The 20,887-nt window shown below is 38.6% G+C and overlaps 1 protein-coding gene across 6 annotated transcripts in view; it reads right to left on the bottom strand.

The window, feature by feature from the left end:
- PPARGC1A (PPARG coactivator 1 alpha) overlaps positions 1 to 20,887 on the bottom strand; it is a 683,938-nt gene that overhangs the window by 83,064 nt on the left and 579,987 nt on the right. For 4 of the 6 annotated variants that reach the window (XM_045393226.3, XM_015450215.3, XM_005554588.4 and 1 more), the window contains one exon: positions 9,462 to 9,641. In XM_045393226.3, coding sequence (XP_045249161.2) covers positions 9,462 to 9,641 — 180 coding nt within the window. Of the gene's footprint in view, positions 1 to 9,461; positions 9,642 to 14,060; positions 15,174 to 20,887 lie in introns of those variants that run through there. The other 2 variants (XM_005554587.4, XM_005554586.5) reach the window with 2 other exon arrangements.

Raw genomic sequence — 20,887 nt, forward strand, 5'->3', positions numbered from 1 at the left:
ATAATGTCAGTATTCTCTGTGTGTATGGAACATATCAAACACGTAATGGAGGGTAATTATCATTTCAATGAACTATTTATTAATAGAAGATGTTTTGCGTGCTTTGCTTAGATTTATTGCTATGCTGCCCACTGTACATGGTAGCCTGAAGCTATTTAGTTCACGTTCATCAGCCTCTCAGGCAAGCAGCTCTGCTGTTCACACAGTTTTGGTTTTTCTATGTGCTTTTTTCAACTTTATTTTACCATTATATCACCTAGAACATTAAACACAATGCTCAAGTTCCATGCGTTAAATCACAATTGTTTTCTACTAAAGTTCCAAGCTACCCATTTTTATTAACAGTTACTTTATTAAATCCTTAATAACACAGATAGAATAGTTAGTTAATTTGTGTGTTGAGCCATGGATGTTAATTTGTAAACATAATAACATACTGCAATCATTTGCATAATAGCATTTTAATCTTTTTAGTAAAAGCTGTAATTCCCTACAAAGTACACTGCAGTAGAAACTAAGTGACTATTGGTAATAATACAAAAGGCCTTAAAATTCTGATCCTATTATAGTGTTGGAACATACCCAAACTGCTTCCATAATCTCTGAAATGTTACTGTTCTCTGATTTAGGTGTCTGTGTCAAGAATAAAAATGAAGTATAACTGGTAGCAGTAGACTATTTCCTAAATGTAATTTAGTATTCACTAAGCACCAGCACTTTGCAAATAGCTCTGAGGCTTTCCTTCAAAGTTCAGAGCTCCAGCTATGCATATTGTGTGGGGGGGACCCTGGAACTCACTCTCAACTCTGCGCTGAAGAGAGGGCTCTGATAAATCACGCTGATTTGGCACAGGGAAGGGCATAGGCCACCAGGGATTTGACCACTGAGTCTCCTTCCTCCTCTCTGCTCTACCAGCCTGATTGCTCCTCCTTGAACTGACGGCTTCTGAGCACAAGTTCAGAAAAGAATGAAAAAGTGCAGTGAAGCTTTAAAAAAGCTAGTTTAAGGCCGGGCGCGGTGGCTCAAGCCTGTAATCCCAGCACTTTGGGAGGCCGAGACGGGCGGATCACGAGGTCAGGAGATCGAGACCATCCTGGCTAACACAATGAAACCCCGTCTCTACTAAAAATACAAAAAAAAAAAAAATTAGCCGGGCGAGGTGGCGGGCGCCTGTAGTCCCAGCTACTCGGGAGGCTGAGGCAGGAGAATGGCGTAAACCCGGGAGGCGGAGCTTGCAGTGAGCCGAGATAGCGCCACTGCACTCCAGCCTGGGCGACAGAGCGAGACTCCGTCTCAAAAAAAAAAAAAAGCTAGTTTAAAAAAACTCAATGGGGGCTCACTCTCTCTACAGCCCATTAACACCCATTGTAAGACTGCTCCCCACCCCCACAAAAAAAAAAGGAAAAAAAAAAGTAGTTGTTTAAGTCAGGCTAAGTCATTTTATGCAAGATCTGGTAATTCATTAATCCATCTGGCTGCAAACCTTGAATGAATAACTTGCAGTAGTAATGGAGATGGACAGGTCTACAAAATATTAGTGTTTAGAATCTGAAACTGTGCAAATCAGTCTATCATTCTGGAAAAGAAAAGGCACAAAAGTATCTTCTATCATCACTTTGGGACAAATGGCTTAATGGGTAAGAAGTCATTTAGCTTCAAACAACTCTGCCATTGCCAAGAATAAGAGTATGTATTTCATTGTGGATCTCTCTCCCCGTTTCCCTGCTCTCATTCTAGCTACACTAAAGCATAGGATCCTGCCTTGCTTTTAAACATACCTCAGAGCACACAGTCTTAAAAGTTAAAAGGAGGCTGGGCGCAGTGGCTCACGCCTGTAATCCCAGCACTTTGGGAGGCCAAGGTGGACGAATCATGAGGTCAGGAGATCGAGACCATCCTGGCTAAACACAGTGAAACCCTGTCTCTACTAAAAATACAAAAAATTAGCTGGGTGTGGTGGCAGACACCCGTAGTCCCAGCTACTTGGGAGGCTGAGGCAGAAGCATGGCATGAACCCAGGAGGTGGCGCTTGCAGTGAGCCGACATTGCACCACTGCACTCCAGCCTGGGTGACAGAGCGAGACTCTGTCCAAAAAAAAAAAAAAAAAGTTAAAAGGAACCTGAGAGGTTAAGAAGAAAAAAAAAGTGGCTCTTACCGAAATTGTTTTACATCACACGCAATTCCTTTTATAAAACCCATAATAAAATTTTTCATTACTCAAAGAATAGGCACATAATTATAGGGACAAATTAACCTTGTTAGATGTGAAGTCTGGGATAGGGAATGGTGGAGGAACAATTTGGCTCTCTCTTTTAACAATGTGGTCTTTAATGTTCAGTTTTTTATCTGCTTTGTGTGTTGATTTCATCCAGAGGTGAGTCATCTGCTGGGCTGTGCTTCCAGGACCTGGCGTAGTGATAGTGGTACATGGACAAATAAACACAGCATGTGTATAAGGTCTCTACACAGACACACGGTTACTATACAAATAGTTTGTCCAATGCAGCACCCTGAACCTTGTGATTACTTTCACCCATGCTATTATCTTTGAAGTAAATCTAAGAAGTAATGAGCCACTTTTTCCTGATTCTGCTCCAAGATTTCCTCCTTGTGAATTTGGGTCTCCACTATTTTGGCCCCAAAGATATCCAGGCAGAGTAACTTTGATGAACCAGTTGAGTCTCCAGGAGGTTGGAAAAACCTACAATAAGTCCATAAAATGTCCCAGTTTACTTTCTGGAGTGCCTAGAGTATCTGACATGAAATCATTGGTTTCTACCATCCCAAAATACAAAATAGCACTTTCTAAAATCATCGTGCCTAATGAAACATACACATTCTCACTTTGCAAACTGCAAATGGATAAGAATCAAATCCACTTCAATAAAACAGCAGCCAATCTCATCTCTCCTAGCCACACCTTCCATTAACAAAAGCCACCAGCAGGAAAGTTACTGCCAGTGAAAGAGATGGTCATGTAACCTGCATCCTGTGAGTTGCTATTTATTAGCAGGGGTTGATGCCAGGAGACAGAGCCCTGTGGGTCAGAACTCCTGAGCCATATTTTTCCAGTGGTCAGCATAATGGCAGGGAGGAAATAGGGTGATAAACCAGATGTTCCCAAGATAAGCCAGATGTTATCAAGCCGAGAAGTCTCAAACAACAGTGCTTAAATGAGGTGTGTAGATGAACACACACACACACACACACACACACACACACACAGACACAATCAAACAGCACTATTTAGTCTCCCTGCAAGATAAGCCGACAGGAGAGGCTGAAAATAAAGCAGCACACAGGCTGGGTCAGATTGTTGCTTCCTGATTTGTGACTCTCCAAGATGAACATCTAACTGATTTATACCCAGAATTTGGAATTTTGTGGTAGACTACAAATGCAAAGATAAGTACAACATAAATTTTTAAAATACTCCATAAGTCTCCATGAGTTTCAACATTCTTCAATGTTCTTATGTTACAGCCAATTATCTCTCCACTTAAATGGCTATTATTTTCTTACTTGAAGTCTATGTTCTCTATAAGTGTCATTACCAAGTGTGGCAAAAATCCGGCTGTGGGCCGTAAATTTAATTTAAATGACAAACATTTATTGATTGCAAATGGGAAATTCCAGAAATCTTATAAAAGTGATTATTGTAAATTAATTCAGTCCTCCCACATAACAAAAAAGAATTTATTCTTCCAATGATTAAATTAAGTTGGGGTTGTGTATACGTGCATTCTTTTTTTCTTGTCTATTTGTTTTGTTAAAATTCCAAGAGGTTTGCCATTCATAGAAAAGTCTGTCTGACCACAGGCACAGTCAGAAGCAGGAATTCATTACCATGGAAGGCTGCAGAATTTCCTCCAAGGAGACAAGTGAAAAAAAGCAGACACCACGTAAATTTGCGGATTGGGTTAAATATGTTCTGTCCCTGAGGCAGTGGAAAGATAGAGAGCCCCTTTGTAAAATGACTCACGAATCTAAGAAAGTACTTCAGCTCCTAAAGGTGAGCAGAAACTTAACCAGGAATGATATCCATGAGGTTCTGCTTCTCTTTGGAATATCTTTGAGTTTAGCATTCCTTACCACCTCTCTCTCTATCCTGACTCAGAGTTATCAGGGCTGATGGAATTTTCCTTCAAGGTACTTTGAATCTGTTCCCTGAATGCCACCCCCTCTGCTATCACCTTGTCCCTTCCCTGTACCTGTATCACATTGGGTTTGGAATGCAGCAGGGCCTGCTGTCTGATTTTCCTTATTTCCTACTTGCCTACACCTCTTACGACTGTCAGCATTATCACTCTTAAATACCACCTCCATTATGTTGATCTACTAAAAATCTTCAATGACATCCTACTTTCTAAACAGACTCTAAAGATTTCCCACTGGGTTCTCACGACCCACCGGAATTTTGTACCTACCTTACATCCAAACTTACTCCCACTACTGCTGTGTTCCCATTAATATGTATTTTACTTTGAGTAAACCAAGCTCCTCACCTCCACATCCCCTCTATGAAAACGCTTGGCTCTTCTTCTCTTACAAGGCTTTGTGAATTTATTCTTGCTGTTTATCTCCTCAGCTAGAAATATACTTACATACACACACATATATATGCATGCATATATGCATATACGAGCTTGCAATGTTTGCAAATTGCAAATATATATAAAATCCTATGTAGGTGCATATACATATTATACATATACATGAATATACAGTCTTACATTGTTTTCCAGTTGCTAAGAAATAAAAACACATGCATATACTTGTATATTTGTATACACAGTCTTGCATGATTTCTTAATTGTTTTACATTTGTTCATTTTGCCTCCCAAACTAGATTTAAAGTACTTTAGGACACAGGCCTTCTTTTGTGCTTTGTATATAATCTTCATATTACCTAACACAGTTCATTCCATCAATAAACACATGAAGATTGACTCATTCAGTATGCTACAAGTATTTATTGAGTTCTTACTTTCTGCCATTTTCTAAGAAAATATCTAGAAAAATGTCGGTGAACAAGACAGGCAGATTCCCTGCTCCCCAAATGCTCAATGGTCTGTTGAACTGCTGATATTTGTTATTTTTAACTTTTTGATAGGTACATAATATATGTCAATTTTTGCAAAATGTAGAATATAAGTGAAGCCAAATGAAGAAATGTAAAGTATCTATATTTCCATTAGAATAATCAAGTAGTCTTGAAAACTTCCACATTCATTTCCTTGTGGCATATAACAGGATAACTTACACACAAATACAAAACCACCACTCACCCATTTCTGCTACAAAGTTCACAGTTTCAAGCTTCCTGAGAGTTCCAGCAACCACCAAACATGAATGCTGGCTACAGCTGTGAGAGTCCTTCTCTCCCCATCAGCAAAGGCAGACCTCAGAATGTATTACAAGTAATGACCTAGAGACGACTGCATTCTCACTTGCCATCGTTCTAACGAACCCCAAGTAGCTTCATTCAGAAGTAAAGACGAATGAATGAAAGATGCCCATTCAGTTGTATCACAGAGGCATTAAAGCAGGTATTAAAATAAACCAGGGACAAGGTTGCCCACAGTGACCCAGAAAGGCCAATATGCTATTTAAACTAACCCCACGCCATCCATCTTTACACACTGCTGTGCTGTAAAAGTAGTCCTTTATTCTCCTCCTTCAAACAATGCACAAAGGCAACAGACGGAAGGAAGTTATGTTGCAATATTCTGAAACATAAATCTTGCTACCAGCCGGTCCAGGGACGCATCCTGTTTTCCTTACACATGGATCAGATTCACTGGAGGCTGTTACCTCTAAGCCTTTTGCCTTGTTTTTTAAAGTGGCTTCTGAATCGTACCTGGTCCCCTGCATTTACACATCCAAACACAGGTTGCGTAAGCAGAGATCATTGTTTGTGTGTCTAGTTACTCAACCAACATATGCCATTGCATGTTGCTACCCCCTCTGCTACCACCTGGAATTATCTTTCTCATATTGTGACATTCAGCTTCATTCTTTACCATTATTTTGTGATGTTAAATAAAAATTAAACTTAGATTCAAACATATGGAAGAAACAAAAAGAAGAGATACATAATTTACTCTCAACATTTTTTTTTTTTTTTTGAGACGGAGTCTCGCTCTGTCGCCCAGGCTGGAGTGCCGTGGCCAGATCTCAGCTCACTGCAAGCTCCGCCTCCCGGGTTCACGCCATTCTCCTGCCTCAGCCTCCCGAGTAGCTGGGACTATACTCTCAAGATTTTAAGACTCTGCCACTCTATTATATAGCCCTAAATCCCACTTTCTGCTATGATGAGAATTCAGAGAGCCGATGGCCAGTTTCCAGTGGTGTCATTGATGTGCTACTTGAGTCACGGAAAAGCATTTAACTACTCAGTGCCTGATTTTATTCTGGGAATCCAAAGTAGATAATGCTTGTTATTGTGAGATCAGAGACAGCAGAACCCGTGACTGTTTAACTTGCTCAAGTACAAGGCCTTCTCAAATGTGATGAGGCAGGACTTTGCAAATTGAAAGAAGGTGAGTGCAGGTGAAAAGTCCACTGTGAGTGGCTGGCCCTGGGAAGGCACTTCCCTGAAATGCTGCTTGGGTAGAAGCAACACAAACCTGCGGCCATGAAAGAGTTATCTGGTTTCATACGAATCTTCTTCACAGGGAAGACCCAATTTTAGAACGTCACCTCTGCTCCAAACACACTTTCCTTTCGCAGTATAGAAAAGATTCCTGAGTTTAACACTAGAGGGCAAAGAGTGGAGGCGTCCTCACGCCAGGCAAATGCTCCTGAAGCTGCTGCTGTTGGTAACGGCATTGCCACATATGACCTTACCCTTTGCCTAGATAAAGAATGGGCTTTATGACATCAGAGAACACTGTTATGGGAACTTACCTAAACAGTCACTTTTGCCCTCTGACACTAAGAGAATACCTGACATATTAGTCCTGGAGCCCCAGGCATCCCAATACCGTTATATGACTTCTCATTCTTTATATCCAGTACCTTACTACGTCTTCTTTCAGAAATCTGACCAATTAATCATTAGTAATTTATAAAGGGGAAGTTTGTGACTTTATTTAAAAGCAAGGTTTTTCAACCTCAGTGCTTTTTTCATTGGAGGCTGAATCATTTTTTGTGGTGGGAGCTGACCTACATGCTGTAGGATTGTTTAGTAGCATCCCTTGACTCTAGTCTCTACTCAGTAAACGCTCGTAGCATCCCCTTGTCCCCAGTAGTAACAACCAAACATGCCCCCAGACATTGTCAAATGTCCCCTGAATTGGGGTGTGGGGTGGGGACCAAAACTGCCTTTGGTTGAGAATCATTGGTTTAAAATGACCTAATGAGAGTCTAAATTACATGAACCTTCTGTTTTAGAGTGCTGAAAATAATTTTATGAGCGTAGAATATGATACAGGGAGACAAAAAGGGTGGTATGGCATATGTTAAGCACCTACATGTAGATAATTAACTAGATGCTGAACCAATACTCCTGAAGGTATAAATGTGAAGTATCTCTCACAAATACCACAACACAAAATACAGGGACATACAGGTTATGGAGAACGTTGTATTTTTTTTAAAGTAGCCCACCAGAGAGGCATTGACTCCTATGCCATCTCCCCCTACCTCTAAGTTATTCTCTAGCCTCTACAAAATGCATGGCATTCATCTGATATGGAATAGCTGATTTTTAGATAAGAGGTCTATGGAGATGGACATTTTTTAAGGCACTGTTTATTTAATGCAGCATGACTTAGAATGGGCCTGTAACCTGACAAGTGTACTGAGTGAGGAATGTTCAATTTACCAGTTCTAACTGGCCAAGTCCTCACATGAACTTTCTAAGACCCGGCTGAGAAGCCTGGGAAAGTAGAACTAACCACAACCTTCAGTGTTTCCTCTACCTTGTTCTGTCTCCCCAGTCCAAACTCTACTACCTTAAGCATTCTTCTAAAACCCACTTAATCCCCAGAGGTATTACAAAATCTCAACTGTCGGCAGAACCTACAGCCGTCTCAGCTCACTAGCTAACTGTACCTCCATGCCAACCACCACTGAAAGGAAAGATTCTGTTCTATTTTTAAATATATTGAGCAAAGAAGCAGCTTGATATGCCTTTGTAAAGGATGGCTGTCACCCAAATTCATGGGTTCTCTATTTTTAATCAAGGATATAAACTTTGAAGTCCGATAAATTTGGGGTTCAAATCCCAGGTCTTTATTGTCAGCTGTGTGATTTGGGGAAAATCAAATAACCTCTCTGAATTTCAGTGTCTGCATATGTAAAACAGGAATGATAATAATAGGACCTAACAATAGGTTGTTTTCAAGGATACGTGAGATGACATATATTAAGCATGAGTATACCAAAATGTTGGCCATTATTGTCATTACTATTATTGTTATCAACATTAATATATTCATCATTCACTCATGATTCAACAAACGTTTATTCAGCATGTATTGCATGCTGGGTTCCAGAAAAACTCAATTAATATTTTAAACTTGGCTTTCTTAAGACTCGGATTTCAACCAAATAACACGGCAGTATAAGAAATGTCTTTGCGGGTGAATAAGAAAAGTCCAGCACATACTAGGTGCTCAGAAAACATTAGATAATGATGATGATGATGGCACTGGCAGTTGTGATAAAGAAAACCAGTGAATTTGTCAATCTTCATTTAATTCACTTGCCAGAGTACTCACTAAATGTTTGTTCCTATAAAAAGTCATGTATTTTCAAGTAAATGAGTACTGATCTTGTGGGAAAGAATTTCTTTTCTCAAAGTAACACTTTAATAGGAATAGATTAACATTCTTTATTATAGTGTAGGCTTATAATAAGAGTCCGGAGTCACGGAGGTAATTCTCGCTACTGAAAAGTAAATGAATTTTGACTGATTTATAAGTATACAGTAGATTAGTTAGGTTTAGAAATTCCCATTATATAAAGAAATTAGAGATATGAACCAAAAATATGATTAATAATAATAATCAAAAGAGCTCACCTAATTAGTAAAGCAAATAAAGGTAGACATCTACCCCCTTGGTTAAAAAGAAAGGCCTTCTTATTTATTAATTTATATGAGGTACCATTTATTGCTCATTCTTTCTGTGGGAAATAGACAGGAATAAACAGGTTTAGACTTTTGTTCTTCTTTGTCACTAACCTTTCACAACCCTTTAGTATTTCAACATAGTTTAACTCACTCACAGTTGTTGATTCTTAGTCCCTTCAATCTTTAAAAAAATACAAATAAAAATAAACCATTTGTTTTCCAAACACTGTTTTTCCATCAATTAGAAAGTATGTAACTGTGATGAAAAGTCTTTTGATGATAGCAAAGTAAGTACCCATTATATGTTCAGGCCTGTTACCATGTTAGTCTCGCCCAAGCCAAAGTCAATGAAAAATTAATTTTTCCAAAGGATGTCCTTACCTCAAATATGTTTGAAGGCTCATTGTTGTACTGATTGGATATTATTTCTGATTGGTCACTGCACCACTTGAGTCCACCCAAAAAGCTGTCTGTATCCAAGTCGTTCACATCTAGTTCAGAAAGATCAAGTTCAGGAAGATCTGGACAAAGAGGCTGGTCTTCACCAACCAGAGCAGCACACTGCAGGAGGCAGGAAAAAAAAATAAAAAAATTTTTAAAAAGCTTCCATTAACCACAGGAATTTATTAAACTGCAATAGCATGTGATAGGAATTAAGCCTAGTTAATTCAACGACATTACCAAAGCTAGTTTCTGGCACTTGAGTCACCAGGAAAAACACCTAAAATCTTTACTCACTTAGCTCCTGAAGGATAATTTTCCTGCTTTATTCCATCCAAAATTCTACCTCCAAATACATGGTAAATACCATGCTCCATGAAGCTTTCTCTGATTCTTCCAGTTAGAAATCAACTAGAAATTTTTGTACCTCTTTGTACAAAATCCTTGGTACCTGTTTGCTAGTTACTGCTTCCAAAGTTTTAAACTGTCTTATGGTTAACCATAAGACAAACTTGATTTTACCTTGGAAAGTTTATCACACATAATAGACACTCAATAAACTATTGCTAAATGGAAAAAGAACAAAGGAACTACACAAGGAAAAATTGTCTCCATTTACACTCCTTTTAAGCGTTATAATCCATATAATTCATTTAGCAACTAATGATGCAAAGTCCTTTGACTCATCTGTGATTCTCCTGAATTGTTTTTAATTAAATCATTTACTCTTATTTGACTCTTCATGACTTTCTGGACTTCATTCTTAAAGGCAAAAGCAAGTTCCTTAAGATGAAGGACAAAAATCATAATTTTTTTTCTATATGGCTTTTGTATGTAACTTGCAAGGGGTGCGTGTGTGTGTGTGTGTGTGTGTGTGTGCGCGTGTGTATGTGTGTGTGTATGGTTGGCATCACCTAGTACCCGGAAAAGAAAACTCACAAGAGCATACCATCAGTGTATTTTGTTCATTATTTATGCATATCTAAACTGTGCTTTACGTGAATTCAAAATAACTATTTCTGTTTAGAGTTTCAAAATAATTTCTATATATTGAGAGGCTTAACATATCTTCTACCATGGCTGGGCTGCTTGTCACCAAGATTATTTTAGATTGTCAAAGTATTTCATCCCCTTACATGAACTAGACAGTCTTTTCAACTGTTTTACCATGGGGCTTTTGGAGGCAGGCGGACTCCCCTTACCGATAAGGTGGTCTCCTAAACTTGAATTGGCTACCTAACTGCTAATGTCAGTCCGCAGGCAGCTGGAATCCATCATTCTTAGCAAACTATCACAAGAACAGAAAACCAAACACCGCATGTTCTCACTCATAGGTGGGAACTGAACAATGAGATCACTCGGACTCAGGAAGGGGAACATCACACACCGGGGCCTATCATGGGGAGGGGGGAGGGGGGAGGGATTGCATTGGGAGTTATACCTGATGTAAATGACGAGTTGATGGGTGCAGCACAGCAACATGGCACAAGTATACATATGTAACAAACCTGCACGTTATGCACATGTACCCTACAACTTAAAGTATAATAATAATAAATAAATTTTTAAAAAAATTAAAAAAAAATAAACATCCATCTGCAATAAGAATTCTACTTAAAAAAATAAAAAAAAATAAAAAATTAAAAAAAAAAAAAAAAAAAGAACACTGCAGGAACTCCTATCGCAGGGGTCTGGCATTGCCAGAACAGTCAGAACTTTATCCACCTGTGAGTAGTGGTGTCTCAATCAGGAGGCACACACTGACGCAGCACCCTCGTGGCCCTGCCTTCCAAGGTCGGGAGAGATGCTGTGGAATTGTTCACATCCAGGCAGCAGTTAGGCATGAAATGAAAGATGCACCTTGACATTTACATTTTGAATGAAGTAAGTTTTATGCAGATTTTCTTTCTCAAGCACCCCTGTTATCCCTGGCAGGGATTCCTAGCAGGCCACACTACACAGGTCATATGCAGCAGCGTGATCAAAAGCAACATGCTGAGAAGTAAGTACCGGGTAATGGAGTCAGCAGTTGGTAAGGGGAGGATGGGGGGAGACTGAAAATCATTGCCATCCTTTTCTAAGACCACTGGGCCCCAGTGAGATCCCTGGCAGCAGGCACAAAGGAATGCAAAGAAAGGGCCGTCCTCGCCATCAAAACTCTTTCCTTATCATTTTATTGGTCTTTCCTTTTATTATCTGAGTTAGCCCAAACTTACAGCTCGGTATACTTGACAAGGCATATAAGTAAGTGGAGGCTGGGCTGAAGAGATCTCAATCTGGCATAATGCTCGTATTTGGTTGTGGGTGTAACACTTTCCAGACTCCATTCTTGCCCATACAGCTGATCCTCCAAGCCCAAACACACTATCTTAACTTTTCCTCAATGTCACCAACTCAGAGATAGGGGGAGAACTTTTTCAATGGTGCTAGATACACTAGGATGTTATGGGGCATAGTCTTTTAAAAAACATGAACAACAAAGATAGGAACACAAAATTAAAAATAGTCAAGAAAATATAGGCTTTCCACATACGGCTTAAGTTCCTGTTGTGAAACTTAGGAACCAACCATGTTTTGGAAGGCTAAAGTGGCATACTGATTTGTGGACAACTTTTTGTTATCCCTCTCTTTAACTGCCCTCTTTGGCATGACTTGTTCAAAACCCTTTAACCTTCCATAAATAGGTATTTTGAAATAACTTTTGAAAACCATGGAACAGGCCAGGTCAATTTGTTATATTGGTGCTATCTTGTCATTTACATATTCCTTTCCTTCCTCTCACTTGCTCTCTCTTGCTCTCTCTGTCTGTCTCTCTCTCTCTCATTTTGCTTTTACGTTATGGTTGAGAAAAGTGCATGTGCTCTTGCCGATGTTGACATGCTAATAAAATCTGTGCTTCTGAATGTGGCATTATCCTGCTAATCTAAAACACATTAGTGGTAGCAAGTGTTCCTGTTATTAATTTATATTTGGCCTTTGGACGATGCCAGACTTAACAGTCCAAGCCCTGTAACTGTCCTCATCTGACATGCTGATATTTACTGTTTCCCTATACATCTGTAACAGGTGTGCTTTATTGCAATGACACAGACACATTCTGCTGCCTCTTTGCAACTATGACAGCTATTTCACAACTGTAGCCTCAATTTTATAACAAGATTTAAGAGGATAAAGCAGTCACTAAACACAAAAGGCTAATTATTGTCTGTTATTTCACCCCAACAGACTTTTCTCTTAGTTAAGGAGCAGACAATAAATTAGCTTAACTGCATTGATGATAATGAATCATTATAATCAAGTATAATTCTCCATTAACCTTTTGGAGGTTTTTTGTGCCATTGATGGTAAATTTTAAAGAGAGAGAGAAGAAGGAGTAGATTTGGTCACATTAATTATATTAATGAAAAAAGAAACTTGGTCCTTAAAAAAATTAGTCAAGATAGGGGAAAGGGGTGGAGAGAGGGGCAGTAAAGAATGACAGACTTAGTAGGGTGTATGTCATTTGAATTGTCTCTATCAATCTTAGTAACCTTATTGTACATCACCTTCATTAAACTGTGAAACACGGGGCACTCCAAGTAGCTATAGTGATATAGGCCTTTATTAACCAATGTACTAGCCTGTCATTATGTGCAAAAGGGCATAATACGTTTTAGGATGACAGCAAACATTAATGATTCAAAAAATGAAAACTGCCTACGCTACCTGCTGCTCGTAATATTTTAGACTGGCGAAGGTGATTCCCAGAGCCGCTGCCCTGTAGGCAAAGCTTCTAGCATCTAGCTGCCTATAGTGTAACAGAGAAGTGACTGGCCAATCTCAGCCGACTGGCGACTCCATCCATGGCTGGACAAGTAGCCAAGACCTTTCCTCCTTAAGAAAAAAATTTAAAGGCCACAGTTTTAAATGCTTCTGATGCTGATTTGAAAATGACTGCAGGAATTCCAGTGATTAAAATAAATCTTCCTTATTTCCACATGCTGTAGTTCCTCAATCAACTCCTAACAGCATCAAGAATAATACATGATGGAAAAATGAAACTACAGCAGCTGAGACCCACAGTGCCAGCCGGACAACCACCCACAGGACACTCCAGCTACTCAAAGACAATTAGGACTTTGAAGCCACTTATAACCCTGACTCATAATGGCTACAGGGCATATGAATGATCCATATCTATTCCACCTTACCAAGAAATCAGAACAAGATAACAATTACAATCCACAAATACGATCTACCAAGGCAAGGGAGGGCAAATGGAGCCAACATTTGCAAACCCAGCAAAGAGTTAAGAATCCCAGGCATGCCTCGCTAGATAGGAAAAAAGCATTCACAGACGGCCTTGGCCAAATTATGTTCACTTTAGATGTGTATCGCTGCCTCACATGGACATCTTATTTAATCAAATCACGTGTGGGCTTGATCCTCCCCCTTACCCTACGTGCCCCCAGCTACCCAGAGGAAACACGCGCAGTCTTTTGCCAGATTCATTGTTAGCAGCTGGGATCCTCCATGCAATTCAATTCGAGTCCATCTCACCAGAGTCCACAGAAAGTTTCGCTTGTTTCCCAAGTTGCCCAAACTTTCCTTCCGAGAACATTCCATTGTGCTGAATGCAAACACGCCGAGGTCCTCCGTCCCCCCACTAGACTCCAGAGATTACGAGGAAACTGCTTGCGTTATTCTCCCCCCTGTATGAATTGTAGCCAGCAGAGACTGTGGAATTGATGTATTGCTGTCTATTTTTACACAAGCAGCGAGCAGCTCCACACACAGTCCTGCATAAACTCTATTCTCTCTCGGCTTCAGGCAGCTCTCCGTGGTACAGGAAGATTTAACCATTGGCTTCCCTGCCACCGACGCGAACGGAAAACCTTGCACTGCCAGGCATTTCTTTTTATTCGCTGGCCAAATCTTTCAACCATGTATAGGAGTTTTAAAGGAAGCAGCATCGTTGTTTTGTGTTCTGTGGGAAAAGTAATCTAAAATAGCCCAGCAGGATTATTTAGGATTTTGTAAGTTCTCTGTCTGATGAACAGAGAGAGAGGGGGGAAAAAAAAATCCGGACTACAGTCAAAACGGACTATATTTGAACACATCCATTTTAATATTTTTATCTTCGTCTTATTATAAATAGAAATGGCATTTTTCCAACCAGGCCACTAAATACCACTGGAAAGAATTCAGCTTCTGATTCATATCAATATCTTAGAGCATAAATATTGCATATGAGTAGAAACAGTGCCAAAGTCACATGGAAAGAGTTTCTAACTGCAACAGATACTGATGACAGCAGCTAAGCTTTGATTTGCTCAAGGCATCTCAGAGCCACCTTAAAATAGCAAACTTATTGGAGTTAAGATAAGATTGAGGTTCTCTTCTAAAAGCTCCTGCCTGGACTACTTTCCTGGCTCTTCTCTTTGCCCAAGCCCATCCCCCTTACAGGAATAATAGCATCTGAGGGAAGCGTCAGTCCTGGCTGCAGCGCCGAGCCCTGCCCCAGCTCACCTCGATGTCACTCCATACAGACTCAGAGTCCTGGTTGCACATGTCCCACGCCATCCAGCTCCTGAATGACGCCAGTCAAGCTTTTTCAACTCCAATCCACAGTGACACAGAGCACACACTCATGCAGGCAACCAGCCCCTTACTGAGCGTGAACTGAAGGCACCTGTCTTACTACAGTCCCCAGTCACATGACAAAGCTATTAAAAAGTAGGCTGGGCTGTCACTCACCCGGCCTCCCTTCCCTTGTGCAGCTTGCTGCTCTAACTCGTGACGTCACTCAAAGGCAGCCCTCTGCCTCAGTGAAGTAACGCTTTAAAAAAAAAAAAAGAAAAAAAGAAAGAAAGAAAGGAAACACTTGGACTTTTGGAGGCTTCAAGCATCATGCTGTGATTAAAGCCAGCTTTGAATGCCACAGACTCTAAACGGAGCCCTGGCCATATAATAACCAAAATCCCCTGCAATCTTTTTTTAATTTATTTTCCTTCCAAAACAAGCAAGTGGCAAAGCTCCCTGTTTCATGACAGAGTCACTATATTCTTAGCTAAAAGGTGTATTCCCTGAGAACTCTTTAATTCTAAGATCTCCAAGTGGACTCAAGCTCAGTTTGGGACTAAAGCAAGAGCTTATCACATGATGCATTTTTATGAGACATTTTCTCATTGAGGGAGTGTTTGAAAGCAGCAAATGAGGCTTTTTTTTTTTTTTTTTTTTTTTTTTTTTGCTTGTTTAATCAACAACATAGCCTGTATTTGTTAAGGTATAAACAAACTCCTCCACTCAGAATTCGGCTGCCCCCATGGCAGTAGGGAATACCAGCTCCCGAAGTACTGCTGCAGTTTTCTTTGCTCCATAAAAGGAGAACAAGCCACAAAACCCCATCCTTTCAGCTTCCTTCTAATTATTTCCATTTCTCTCATAGGCTCCCAGAAAACAAGTGTTAGTAAATACAGTCGCTGCTGCTGTGCTCAGATCAGCTTAGATTCCGGGCTCCTATTTTTCATACATGTAGCATTTCCTCCCTAACTGCCTTAGGGTGCCTTTTTGAATAAACATTGAATTCCAACCCTAGTGCCCTGGGTTGTGTAGTTTGCGTTTTGAAATCAAGAATGTCCGTGAACTGAGGGAAAAATACCAACACACTATTAGCAGAAATATTCAATTCCTGAGCTTTACTTTCTATTATTTTTCAGCTTGTGCCTTGAGACAATGAGGGCTAATGCAGGTGCAACTGTTTTATGATGACACTACATATTGAATACATAACAAACTCAAGGTACTGGATACAGTGGAAAAACACTTCCTGTAACATGACAGTGGTCTGACTTAACCCTTCCAAGTTCCCAGGAGATGTACACATGTATGTATCTGTGTGAATAAACATGTTTTCATAAAATGTTAAACCCAATACGCTTTTAGAATCAGCTCAATTCTTTTACTTGGTAATAATTTACCTGAAAGCAACCCCCCAGTCATCTAAACATAATTTGTAAAGCACTATTTCTACTGAGGTTAATATACCCTATTCTTCATTGTCCGTCTCCTTAAACAGAAAAACATGGTGATTTGCCCTAACACATATTTTAAATATGAAGTTGCTCAAATATTAAAGTGAAAGAAAGAACAAAAGAAACAAAACACCACCAGACTGCTGCTTCTTTCAGACCATCCATATTATAAGAGATTTGTGTGCTGTGATAGCTGCAACAAGTTGCTAGTAAATTCCCAAATAACGTCAGGAAGTTGACAGTGTATCATTACTGGGCATAAAAAGGTGGCCAAGAGCTTTGACATTTTAAATTTGCTGAATACAGTTCACAGGCACATTTTCCCTTTTACAAACAGGAGAAAATGACTGTAGTTTTAATTTCTAATGAAAGAACAGGAAAATACAACCTCGGGAATGCTTTTATACAAGCAATTAGTGGCATTACTCTGCACTCCCCACAAAGAAACACTAATTTTCTTCCCAATTATATTCTGATTTAATGTAAAACTTCAGTAAATTATTAAAAATCAGGACAAAGGTCACTGACTCTCCCCTTAACAATCAACTGTGAAATAATATTGGTCACCTGGCCAAGAAGAGTCAACGTTTATTAATTATTATCATGTGATTCTTCCACTGTGATATTCACTGATACTTTTATTTGTGTTCATCCAATGCTAGATATTCATCATATTTTTAAAACCTATTCACATCTTTTAGAGATGTTCTTTACATTGGAACAGGCTCATTATAATTTTTGATATTCTAACCTGCCCAGATTGTATTGTTAGGGTTTTCTTATATTTTGCCATCTAATTATACTTCTAAAAAATCAAATCAGCACATGCACTGAAACCAGAAGTGATTTCAAATACACTTGTTTTTTCTTCACTATCACTATCACAAAGAGGATGGTAATTCAGAAGTAACAACATTTAAAGGACTTATAAACTACAGTATATTGCATTGCCCCCTCAAATTTCTATTACTGGACAAATCAAAATTAAATAGATTCTCAGGACAAATTAGAGTGCTTTCCACTTTTTTTTTTTTTTTTTTTTTTTGTCTTAAAACTACAACTGTAATGAGAGGGATGTTTTAGAGGTTTTATAATTTTGTTAATTAACTCTTCAGATTAAAATTTTTCTTCTGTCCAGTTTTTTTTCTTTGCTCGGGAGAACTTAAATTGTTCATTGCTCACCAACCTTGTTTTTTCTGGTTCCCCGGGCCATTTCTATATTTAATTCCCTCTCTGCCTTGACTATTTCTCTCACTCTCTACTCACAGCCGTCCTTTCACCCCTTCGTCAACTCTATCTCCAAAATTTCCAAATATCTGGTTTCACACAACAAGGATATATTGAAACTTTACTGTGTGCACAGCCATGTATCACCAGGACTGCTAAGAAAGCATATAAGATGGACACAAGAGAGCTTACAATTTTAAGGGGATGACAACCCTTAAAAATGGAGAATAATTTGGTATGAAAAACCAATGTCACTTGGATCAACACCCAGATTCCTCTTCTACTGCTTAAAACACACCCTGGTGAGGTACAAGGTCCTTTCATTGACCACTGCAGTTCACACCCAAATCAAACTCATTTTATCTCAACAATAGAAAGAGGTATTTATTAACATCTGCCGAGTGCCCCTAATGTTGCGTATCTACACGGAGCCTACATTCCATCCTGATAATTTCTCCCCTCTGTAGTTCTGTTAACATTTTCCAGAGTTTCGATATTAGTAGAGGCAGGAGAATCTATCTCGAGTTGCTAACAAAGAGAAAAAAAACCCTCAAGAGAATAATTCAATTCTCTAATAAATATGTTGAATGAAGTGTATAACATTTGAGTTTCCCTCCTCACTCTTACCCCAAATTAAAGGCTTTTCCCACCCCTCCATATTTCAGACAACTGCCCATTTCTAAAAATTAGAATCAAATTCAAACCCCCAAACTCAAAAACCTCAGACAATAGCAAAAACAACCGGTTTTGTTGTCTATATTGAATATAGGTGATTTCAGAAGCAAACTCAGAAGAACCATTAGGATAAATATATTTGTTCACCTGTTTTTATAAGTTTATAAGTTTTTATTTTAACAAAACAAACCAAAAACTACCAGACTGCTGCTTCTTTCAGATCAGACATATTATAAGAGATGTGTCTACTGTGATATCTGCAATAAGTTGCTAGTAAATTCCCAAATAACGTAAGGAAATTGACAGTTTATCATCACTGGGCATAAAAAGCTGACCAAGAGCTTTAACATTTTAAGTTTGCTGAATACAGTTCATAGGTACATTTTCCCTCTTACACACAGCAGAAAATTACTATAGCTTTAGTTTTCTAAATCAAGAAAGAACAGGAAAATACAATCTTGGGAATGTTTCCATACACACTATTTATACAATAACTACATAAGAATATATGTATGCAGAAACTTCTCAAGAAAGAAAGGCGGAAAGCAAAACATATACAGCAGAGCACGTATGGGCTAGACATTAAGGTCAGCACTTCATATACCACATCTTAATCAATTTAGTCCTCCAAACTATCCAGTAAGGATGACCTGTGTACCCATTTTACAACGGAGAAAAATAAGGCTGAGCAAGGCTTAGAGAACAGCTGAAAAGAGCTTGCAAATCACTGAAAGCCTTTCTAGGAAGAACTAAAGTTTCATCCATAAGAAGAATAATCATCCTCAAATCAAAGCCATAGCAAAGACCCCGGAGGCAACTTTATAACTGAGGGACAGTCTACATAGCTGGAAACCAATATTCCTGGGAATGCTGCCTGCCTAGAGCATTCGTCCAGAAAGCAAAGGGGCCTGCCTAGAATTGCTAATATTTGTAAAGTTAATCATTGTTAACAGGCATTCAATTGCTTGCTTTTAATTCCTAGAGGGACTAATTGATCCTGATACCCCACATCAGTTTCTAAACACACGCTTTGGGCCTCTGGTTAGAAGCAGAGACTGTGTAGAACACAAAAAAGTTGGTAGCAGGATAGGCTATAACAAAGACTTCTATAAATACTTTAAAATTAAACCTCATTTTCCACAAAAAATGTCACAGTGATGTTCATGTGAACAAAGAAGCTTTGAGGAAATAACTAGAGGAAAATCAAGACAGCTTGAATGTCTCCTAGCATTTATTTTTCTTTTTTTAATAAACAAGTTTTGATAGACAACCTCAGCAAAAATAACTCTCCTCTCCAATAAAACCTTCTGCAGACCAGCTCCATGGAACTGAGTCAGCCTCTATTTTAATTTCGACCTCAAAATGTGCTTTTGGTGTTTTTCATATTGAAACAAAAAATAATATGAAAATTAATCAGAGTTGCAGTCAATTGGACTAATCTAAACATAAAGCAACAATTGTACTTATTAAGCACACAGAGAAGAGATAATAAAAGGGTGGTTAAAATCTGATTTTGTCACATGTTCAATTCTGTTGTATTTGTGAATCTACATTTTCATTTACCTTAATTATTCTAGGTTAATTTATCTATAATGCAGAGAGTTATTGATTATTTAGATGATAAATATTCAATAGGATTATCTAGCAATGTTTTTTTTAACTGGAAATGAATAAGGCATATTACATATTGTCAAATTTGGCACTATTTAAAAATTTAAAGTGCTACTGAACTTCAATACATAATATAACATTTCATTTACTAAGAAAGATTTTTTTTTTCTTTGCACTAGCTGAAGTTAGTAAGGGCCAGGGAAAATTGAGGTACACAAATTGTTAAACTGAAAAAAAAAAAAAAAGGTAATCAAACTGTTCCCCTGATACTTATTTTTTAGCGCTTGAGTCCTAATTAGCTTAGCTTTTCTCGATCTTAAGGAAACAAAACAAAACAAAACTATATTTTGCAAATAGTCTCAAAAGGTAACAATAAATAGACAATTTTTTTTTCTTTTCCTTTTTTTAAATACCACCAGGCAGAGTCTTGGAAGGATTTTTGGTTATTTGACTTGTGTTTCTGTTATGGGTTTTTCCAGTGCTTTGATACTTGAATTTTGCTCTGATATGTATATATATATCCCAAACATGTCAGAGAGGTAGAAGGGAAATAAATTCTCATCTTAAGAAGCAATTAGCTTTGAGGTCTAAGCTCAATTTTGTGGCAACAGATAAACTCTTACTTTATATTTGCTAGCCCAATTAGACACAAGATTTTTGAGAAAACATCCTTAACCAAGACCACTTCTATGACTGACCTCTACATTTAGCAGCTCAATCGAAAAACAGACATCAGATACTACTGGTAGGATTATACTGGGTATAATTTTTATACAGAGCAAGCAGGCAATATATATTCAAAACTTTTAAAAACCTCATAGACCTAGAACATCTACTTCT

Source organism: Macaca fascicularis, chromosome 5 (genome assembly GCF_037993035.2).
Source record: "Macaca fascicularis isolate 582-1 chromosome 5, T2T-MFA8v1.1".
NCBI lineage: Eukaryota > Metazoa > Chordata > Mammalia > Primates > Cercopithecidae > Macaca > Macaca fascicularis.